Raw genomic sequence first — 10,020 nt, forward strand, 5'->3', positions numbered from 1 at the left:
AATCCACTAATTGCTTTGTTCTGTGTCACAGAAAGAGAGAGATAGTCGGGCATGGAGAGATAGACAGGCAGTAGCAGGTGGATGGATTTGAAGTTTGCAGTTGCATTTTAAACCCTCATTCGAATGTTGGTTAATTCACAGCTTGTTTATACAAAAGCAATGGTTTACAGGGACAGGTCTCCATTATACCTTCTTCTTATAGCACCAAGGAACTGTTTAGTGTACTGTTGGTGCTGGCCAGTCTGGCTAGGGCTTGGACAGGGCTTGGACAGGGCTTGGGGAGGGCTTGGGGATGAGGTTTAATGAATGACGCTGGTGCATTAATCAGGGAGTTTTATCTACCTGCTGAGGGACCTTTATCAGGCCCAGATTTAGGCTAAGCTGATTTTCTTACCGACACAGGAGTCAGAGAGACTTTTCTCTCCTTCGCTCCTTTACTCTTCTCCTTCTCTCACGGCCAGAGCGAGGGATCTGGCCGTCACATTTGTTCACTCCTCCCTCTGTTTCCAGGGCATTTTAATCAGTGTGTGGTCCGAGAGAGAGAGGAAAGCAGTGAAACTTTTGTGTGGAGGTGTTCACTTGTTTTCAGAGGCAGGCGATGGGCTCTGGCTGTCAGCTCTAAGACAAAGCCACTCAGATCTATAGTTTATATTGGAATTTCTCTTTTCACAGGTTGTCAGGCGGCTCCTTTAACTAATGCCTCTGTGGTAGGCATTCCCTGGCAGTCAGCGTTCAATTGTCACATCAATTATGGAATTATGGGTGCAGGATCTTAACATTCTCTTTGTTCTATTATTGACCGTTAATGATAAACCGTGTGATTGCTATTGTTGTAATACTTTTGTAATGACATTCTCTTTTTCTCTTTAGGTCCCTGTCCGGCTGGATGAGATGAGAGCCCCATGTAGAGGTCGCCATGGCAACCTGTGACTCCCCTTCTATGATCGTGCGGCAGGAAAATGGTCAGAAGCTGTTGTTGCTGCCAACAGGGCCGTGTGACGCAGAGAAGACCGAGAGAGACCGAACTGCAGTTGCCGCTGGGATGGATCCCAACTTTGACACCAATCACACCGCCGCTGCACCGGAGCACAGCCCAGTTACCCCCAATAATACCACAGACACCGGCAGCCCGCTGAAGACCGAGCAGCACAGCCGTATAGAAAGGTTTACCGGAAATGGGACTGTTACCGGAAACGGGACTGTTACCGGAACCGGGACTGTTATATTGGGTTCGGACCATGCCCACACTGCTGCTTCGCTGGTGGCCCCAGTGAAGGAGATCCCCTGTAACGAATGTTCCACCTCCTTCTCCAGTTTACAGCAGTACATGGAGCACCACTGCCCCAACACTCGCCTGCCTAATGCAGCAGGGCGGGAAGAGGAGGAGGAGGAGGAGGGTGAGAGTGAGGGAGAGGGGAAGCCTGATGTAGTGGCGGAGGTGTATGAAAGAGACAGCGAGATGGAGGATGAGTTAGAAGATAGTGACGTGGAGAACCTGTGCGGCGAGATCGTCTACCAGCCCGACGGATCTGCTTTCATCCTGGAGGACTCCAAAGAGCATCGCGGTGGCGCCTGCCAGGGCCTTCTGTCCCTCAAAACCTTCCCCCCCAGCCCCCACAATCCCACCGCTGCCACTAATAATGCACATAGTGGTTTGACGACCCATGGGGGGGATCGGGACCAGGCGGAGCTGCCTGCAACTGCACCCATGTCCTTCTGCCCACAGGTCATCAACACTTTCCACATTGCGTCATCCCTCGGGAAAGCATTCCCGGGTGACCCAGCGGCAACATCGTCGTTCCCAAATACCTCAGCGTTCGCAGGCGCCAGCGGTCCGGTGTTGCACAGTTTCCGCGTCTACGACCTTCGCCACAAGAACGATAAAGACTATTTGACGGTCGACGGCGCAGCCAAAAATTCCTGTGTGTCCAAAGATGTTCCCAACAATGTGGACTTGTCCAAGTTCGAGGGCTGTGTGAGTGATGGACAGAGGAAGCCTGTGCTGATGTGTTTCCTCTGCAAGCTGTCGTTTGGCTACAGCCGGTCGTTTGTGACGCACGCTGTCCACGACCACCGGATGACGCTCAACGAGCAGGAGCAAAAGCTCCTGAGCAACAAGCACGTCTCTGCCATCATCCAGGGGATTGGCAAGGACAAAGAACCTCTTATAAGCTTTCTGGAACCAAAAAAATCCACCAACTCTGTGCTACCCCACTTTTCTACTGCCGCTAGCTACCTGGGTCCCGATTCAGGGTTCCACGGCCTGTGGAACACGTTCCATGCTGAGAACGCTGATTCCCTCCAGGCCGGGTTTGCTTTCCTGAAAGGGAGTGCGAGCTCTAACCCCGCCAACCAAACCCCCAGAATCCCACCAATGCCAAAGGCTGAGACCAATCCAAATCTCGGGGGTGTGACCGGCACCTCCCTCAGAACCCCCGCCAGTTCTGCTTCCCTGATTCACTCATCTCCCACGGCAACTGTCTTGGAGCGGGATTCTCCCGAGAGCGACTGCGAGGGCCTTCCTCCATGCACTTTGCATCCTAACAGACCCGGGTCGGACCTGAACTCATACCCGCTGATCAAACGTGAGCCGGCTGCAGAAGGAGGACAGAGTCCAGAAGAAGACATGGAGGACATTTACTTCAACAGAGGGGTGGAGATGGAGATGGAGGATGACGAACCGGTGGGCGACAGCACTAGTAGCAAAGATTTCCCTATTTTAAACCAAAGCATTTCACACCTGTCTAACAGCGTGCTGAAGTACAGTGGCAACAAAGGCCCCATAACCTTCTCTTCCTCCTCTCGTGAGGAGATGGAGAAGAATCAGCTGAACTCAGACCTAGCCAGAGATAGAGATAGCAGTAACGACTCCTCCAGTGAAGTCCTGGCTGGTCCAGATGGCTCTTCCCCCTCCTCTCACCTGATGATGCCACGAGACGAAGAGAGTCCGGGACCCCTGCACCAGCATGGGGGAAACCCTGGCACTCCTGGCACACCGGGTACCCCTGGACTGGGCGAGGGGTCCCCAGGCAGTTGCATTGAGTGCCCTAAATGTGACACGGTCCTAGGGTCCTCCCGATCCTTAGGAGGGCACATGACCATGATGCACTCTCGTAACTCCTGCAAGACACTGAAGTGTCCCAAGTGTAACTGGCACTACAAGTACCAGCAGACACTGGACGCCCACATGAAGGAGAAGCACCCAGAGTCTGGAGGGTCCTGTGTGTACTGTCGTACTGGGCAAGCTCACCCACGCCTGGCCCGGGGAGAGAGTTATACATGTGGATACAAGCCCTTCCGCTGTGAGGTTAGTCTCTCTTTCTTTCTCCTTCTTTTTCTCTCTCTCTCTCTCTCTCTCTCTCTCTCTCTCTCTCTCTCTCCCCCTTTTCTCTCTCTCTCTCTCTCTCTCTCTCTCTCTCTCTGTCTCTCTCTCTTTCGCTCTCCTTCTCTCTTTCTGTCTCTCTCTCCCTTATCTGTCAAAATGTTCTCTCTGTTCCTTTCTCTACAGTATATCTCTATAAATAACACCCTCTCTATCTCTGATTTCTCTCTAGGTGTGTAACTATTCCACCACCACCAAGGGCAACCTGAGCATCCACATGCAGTCGGACAAGCACCTGAACAACGTTCAGACCCTGCAGAACGGGGGCACTGAACCACAGTACACCCACACCCACAGCCACACTCTCTCCCCCTGCCATAGCCATGCCAAGCCCGTGCCCAGCGGCAGCCTGGTGGGGGGCTGTGTTACCCCCTCGCCGTCCAAGCCCAAACAGAAGCCCATGTGGCGTTGTGAGGTGGGTGAAACTACACATTGGACTAGGGCTGTTCTAGTGCTGATCATTGTTTTAGACACAAATCTAGGATCAGCTTATCTTCCCCTGATCCATTAGAGGAAAAATCACAACTCTGCCAATAGATCAGTGTCTTGGCGCAGCTTCTTTTTACTATGTTTGACTGACACTTTTCGACTTTGTAAACTTGTACACCTGTATATGAGTACTTAGTTACCACACATCCTTTGAGAACCCATTCAACTAATGTTCCTCATATATATATATATATATATATATATATATATATATATATACACCTCCCCTCCTCCTCCAGGTGTGTGACTACGAGACCAACGTGGCGAGGAACCTGCGCATCCACATGACCAGTGAGAAACACATGCACAACATGATGCTGCTGCAGCAGAACATGAAGCAGATTCAACACGGTCTGCACCTGGGTCTGGCCCCGGCCGAGGCTGAGCTCTACCAGTACTACCTGGCTCAGAACATCGGCCTGACCGGGGTCAAGCTGGAGAGCCCCGGCCCAGACGCCCAGATGATTATTAACCCTTTCCAGCTGGACCCCAATACGGCTGCTGCACTCAGCTCTGGGCTAGGTGAAAATCAGGGTGAATGTTTGCACTTTATTTTTCGGTCACTCTCTCCTCTGTCGTTCTCTCTTCTTTTGCTCTGTCTCTATCTGGCCCATACCTCCTCCAGAACCTATGTCTCTCTTTGTTTTGCTCTGTCTCTATCTGGCCCATACCTCCTCCAGAACCTATGTCTCTCTTTGTTTTGAACTGTCTCTATCTGGCCCATACCTCCTCCAGGACATATGTCTCTCTTTGTTTTGAACTGTCTCTATCTGGCCCATACCTCCTCCAGGACATATGTCTCTTTTTGTTTTTATCCGTCTCCTTGGCCTTCTTTCTCTTTTTCCCTCTGTCCTCCATTTTCTTTCTCCTCCCCCTGTCTGTCTTATCGCCTTTCATCCCTCTGTCATTGCTTCCTCTCTTAGGAGGTGGAGGGGTTCAACAAAGAGCCCGTACTGTTAGCCACCCATTCCTCATGGCAACCTGGAGGTCACAGCTGTAGCCTCGCTGTTTCTCATGTCTACACGCACGCTTGCACACACCAATCAAATCAAATCAAGTGTTAATTGTCACCTGCTTCGTTAACAGCAGGTGTAGACTAACAGTAAAATGCTTACTTACTTCCACCCAACAGTGCAGAACACTCTAAAGTTGAAATATTCACAGAAAGAAATTGTAGTAATTAAACTAAAAATACACAGTGAGCAATGATCTTGAGCCTGGCTACATACATGATACCAGTACGGAGTCTATATGCAGGGGTACGAAGGATATTTATGTACATATGTACATCTACAAAAACTACTATCAGATGTTATATAGGGCATTCAGAACTATTCAGACCCCTTGACTTTTTCTACATTTTGTTATGATACAGCCTTATTCTAAAATTTGAATAAATTGTTTTTTCCACACTCATCAATCTACACACAATACCCCATAATGACAAAGGAAAAACAGGCTTTAAGACATTTTAGCAAATTTATTACAAATAAAAAACTGAAATATCACATTTACATAAGTATTCAGACCCTTTACTCAGTACTTTGTTGAAGCACCTTTGGCAGCGATTACAGCCACAAGTCTTTTTGGGTATGACGCTACAAGCTTGGCACACCTGTATTTGGGGAGTTTCTCCCATTCTTCTCTGCAGATCTGTCAGGTTGGATGGGGAGCATCACTGCACAGCTATTTTCAGCTCTCTCCAGAGATATTCGATCGGGTTCAAGTCTAGGTTCTGGCTGGGCCACCCAAGGACATGTCCCGAAGCCACTCATACATTGTCTTGGCTGCGTGCTTGGTGTCGTTGTCCTGTTGGAAGGTGAACCTTAGCCCCAGTCTGAGGTCCTGAGCACTCTGGAGCAGGTTTTCATCAAGGATCTCTCTGTACTGTGCTCCGTTCATCTTTCCCTCCATCCTGACTAGTCTCCCAGTCCCTGCCACTAAAAACATTGCCACAACATGATGCTGCTAGCACCATACTTCACCGTTGGGATGGTGCCAGGTTTCCTCCAGACATGACGCTTGGTACTCAGGCCAAAGAGTTCAATCTTGGTTTCATCAGACCATAGAATCTTGTTTCTCATGGTCTGAGAGTCCTTTAGGTGACATTTAGCAAACTCAAAGCGGGCTGTCATGTGCCTTTTACTGGAGGAGATGCTTCTGTCGGGCCACTCAACCATAAACACCTGATTGGTGGATTGCTGCAGAGATGGTTGTCCTTCTGGAATGTTCTCCCATCTCCACAGAGGAACTCTGGAGCTCTGTCAGAGTGACCATCGTGTTCTTTGGTCACCTCCCTGACCAAGGCCCTTCACCCCCGATTGCTCAGTTTGGCCGGGCGGCCAGCTCTAGGAAGTGTCTTGGTGGTTCCAAACTTCTTCCATTTAAGAATGATGGAGGCCACTATGTTCTTGGGGACCTTCAATGCTGCATAAATGTTTTGGTACCCTTCCACAGATCTGTGACTCGACACAATCCTGTCTCGGAGCTCTAAGGACAATTCCTTCGACCACATGGCTTGGTTTTTGCTCTGACATGCACGGTGGGACCATATATAGACATTTGTGTGCCTTTCCAAATCATGTCCAATTAATTGAATTGACCACAGGTGGACTCCAATCAAGTTGTAGAAACATCTCAAGGATGATCAATGGAAACAGGATGCACCTGAGCTCAACTTCGAGTCTCATAGCCAAGGGTCTGAATACTTATGTAAATAAGGTATTTCTGTTTTTTTATTTGTAATAAATATGCAAAAAAATTGTCGCTATGGGATATTGTGTGTTGACTGATGAGGGAAAAAAATAATTTAATCCATTTTAGAATAAGGCTGTAATGTAACAAAATGCAGAAAAAGTGAAGGGGTCTGAATACTTCCCAAATGTACTGTATGTAGGGGTAAAGTGACTAGGCAACAGGATAGATAATAGAAAGTAGCAGCAGCGTAAGTGGTGTGTGTGAGTGTGGAAGTGTGTGTGTGGTGACAGTGTGTCTGTGTGCACGTGTTGTGTGTGTGTGTGTGTTTGCATGTGTGTGTATGTGTTGGAGTGTCAGTGTAAGTATGCGTTAGTGTGTGTGTGTGGAGTCTAGTGTATGTGCAAAGAGTCAAACACACACACACACACACACACACTGTGTGTAGCAAATGTTGTTCAGACACACACGAACACACACAAACACACACACTATGTCGACTAATTAGCAGATTTGTACTGTAAAAAAATACAAATGTGTAATTGTTCGATTCAAATGTGTTAGTCTTTTATCTACATGTTCTGGGAAAGGAGACACAACAGAGAGAGAGAATTCCAAAACAAATCAAATTTTGATAAACTCCCATATCTATTGGGTTAAATACCACAGTGTGCCATCACAGCAGCAAGATTTGTGACCTGTTGCCACAAGAAAAGGGGAACCAGTGTAGAACAAACACCATTGTAAATACAACCCATATTTATGTTTATTTATTTTCCCTTTTGTACTTTAACTATTTGCACATCGTTGTAACACTGTACATAGCCATAATATGACATTTGTTTCAAAGGAATGTCTCTATTCCTTTGTAACTTTTGTGAGGGTAATGTTTGCTGTTCATTTTTTATTGTTTATTTCACTTTTATTTATTAACTACTTCACTTGCTTTGGCAATGTAGACATATGTTTCCCATGCCAATAAAGCCCTTTGAATTGAATTGAGAGAGAGAGCGATAGAGGGAGGGAGAGGGAGACGGAGAGAGGGAGACGGAGAGAGGGAGACGGAGAGAGGGAGACGGAGAGAGGGAGACGGAGAGAGGGAGACGGAGAGAGGGAGACGGAGAGAGGGAGCGGGTGGAGATCAAACGCACATAATTACATGAATGGAAGATGATCTGTTTTAGTTCTGGGGGAGAGGGAGGGAGGGAGGGAGGGAGGGAGGGAGGGAGGGAGGGAGGGAGGGAGGGAGGGAGGGAGGGAGCGAGAGAGAGAGAGAGAGAGAGCAGTGTCGTAACAGAACAGAGATCCTTTTGTATCGATCAGCGTTTCATGTTGTGTGAGAAGGCCTGCTAGCTTTCCTACCCGCTACTCTAAAGCTAGCCCTGCACTGCCCTAGCCCAGAGTCATTAAAACTATCTGATGAGGAAGCTGACAAGTTGAAAGGGATGATTGTAATTGATCCTGATCCAATCCTATTAGATTTTTTTATAGTCAAGGCTTTGTATGGAGCCACTGGGTCTGTGCAATGCTTTATTTGATCAAATCCTTTGGTGTGACTGAGGCCTATAGTGCTATGCTATGGCTAGTCTTCTTCTTCTTCATGCCCTCCTCCTCCACTTCCACCTCCAAATCCTCCAACTCCTCCTCCACTTCCACCTCCTCCTCCTCCACCTCCTCCACCTCCTCCACCTCCTCCTCCACCTCCACCTCCTCCTCCACCTCCACCTCCTCCACCTCCTCCTCCACCTCCTCCTCCACCTCCACCCCCACCCTCCTCCTCCACCTCCTCCTCCACCTCCACCTCCTCCTCCACCTCCTCCTCCACCTCCTCCACCTCCACCTCCTCCACCTCCACCTCCTCCACCTCCACCTCCTCCTCCTCCTCTACCTCCACCTCCTCCACCTCCACCTCCTCCACCTCCTCCACCAACCACCTCCACCGCCACCTCCTCCTCCCCCTTCTCCTCCATCGCCACTTCCTCCTCATCCTCCACCTCCTCCTCTACCTCCACCTCCACCTCCTCCACCTCCTCCACCAACCACCTCCACCGCCACCTCCTCCTCCCCCTTCTCCTCCATCTCCACTTCCACCTCCTCCTCCTCCACCTCCTCCACCTCCTCCTCCTCCACCTCCTCCTCATTCTCCACCTCCTCCTCCACCTCCTCCTCCACCTCCACCTCCTCCACCTCCTCCACCAACCACCTCCACCGCCACCTCCTCCTCCCCCTTCTCCTCCATCTCCACTTCCTCCTCATCCTCCACCTCCTCCTCCACCTCCTCCACCTCTACCTCCTCCACCTCTACCTCCTCCCTCTCCTTTGTCTGCTTTTTTATGCTTTTGGTTCTTTGTCTGTCTCTGTCTGACTCTCTCTTTCTTTCTTGCTTATGCTTTCTGGTTTTCACCTATGTTCTCTGTCTCTCCCTGCTCACTCTTTCTTCTCTTCTTTCCTGTTTCCTTATCTCTTATTCTCCTTGTCTTCCAAATCACTCTCTCTCCTCTCTTCTTTCTCCCTCGCTCCCTCTCTAACATCCCTCTCTCTCTCTGTCCCCAGTGAATAATGAATTGTCTGCGGAGCTGCGTCTGGCCAGTGGTCTGCTGATGGCTGATGACCTGTCCGTCCTCTCCGGTGAAAGCGGCGGCGGCGGCGGTGGCGAGCTCTCCCCACCCATCAGCGACCCGTCCCTCTGCATCTACCAGTGTTCCGTCTGCAGCCGCTTCACCTCCGACAGCCTGGAGGTGCTGGGCGCCCACGTTAACGCCGAACGCACCCTGCCCGAGGACGAGTGGCGTGGCATTGTGGGAGATGTGTACCAATGCAAGCTGTGCACCTACAACACCCAGCTCAAGGCCAACTTCCAGCTGCACTGTAAGACAGACAAACACATGCAGAAGCATCAGCTGGTGGCGCACATCAAGGAAGGAGGGAAAGCCAACCAGTGGAGGTTGAAGTGCGTCGCCATCGGCAACCCCGTGCATCTGAAGTGCAATGCGTGCGACTACTACAGCAACAGTGTGGATAAACTGCGGCTGCACGCCACCAACCAACGACACGAGGCTGCCATTAGGCTGTACAAGGTACCGTTCACTTCTGTTATGACATCATCCACGACCGTACTGGTAGACACACAGAAGCCATCAACTCACAAACCAACACAGCATCACGGTGGTAACAAGCCTAGGCCACTTTAATAACATGATGCACCGTACTGGTAGACACACGTGCTGGTACTCCCTCTATCCTCTATCCTCTATCCTCTATCATATATCCTCTATCCTCTATTCTCTATCCTCTATCCTCTATCATATATCCTCTGTCATATATCCTCTGTCATATATCATATATCCTCTATCATATCACCTCCGACAGCCTGGAGGTGCTGGGCGCCCACGTTAACGCCGAACGCACCCTGCCCGAGGACGAGTGGCGTGGCATTGTGGGAGATGTGTACCAAT

General features: G+C 49.9%; 1 protein-coding gene across 2 annotated transcripts in view; it reads left to right on the forward strand.

Moving 5' to 3' along the window:
• Positions 1-9,810, forward strand: part of LOC115195406 (zinc finger homeobox protein 4-like) — a 66,714-nt gene extending 56,904 nt beyond the window's left edge. The window contains exons 2-5 of one of the 2 annotated variants that reach the window (XM_029755230.1): positions 871-3,307; positions 3,555-3,797; positions 4,111-4,405; positions 9,119-9,810. In XM_029755230.1, coding sequence (XP_029611090.1) covers positions 917-3,307; positions 3,555-3,797; positions 4,111-4,405; positions 9,119-9,756 — 3,567 coding nt within the window. In that variant the 5' untranslated portion in view covers positions 871-916 and the 3' untranslated portion in view covers positions 9,757-9,810. The remainder of the gene's footprint in view (positions 1-870; positions 3,308-3,554; positions 3,798-4,110; positions 4,406-9,118) is intronic. The other variant, XM_029755229.1, reaches the window with a different exon arrangement.
• Positions 9,811-10,020: the final 210 nt, after the last annotated feature.

The sequence above is a fragment of the Salmo trutta genome, chromosome 6 (assembly GCF_901001165.1).
Source record: "Salmo trutta chromosome 6, fSalTru1.1, whole genome shotgun sequence".
NCBI classification, from domain to species: domain Eukaryota; kingdom Metazoa; phylum Chordata; class Actinopteri; order Salmoniformes; family Salmonidae; genus Salmo; species Salmo trutta.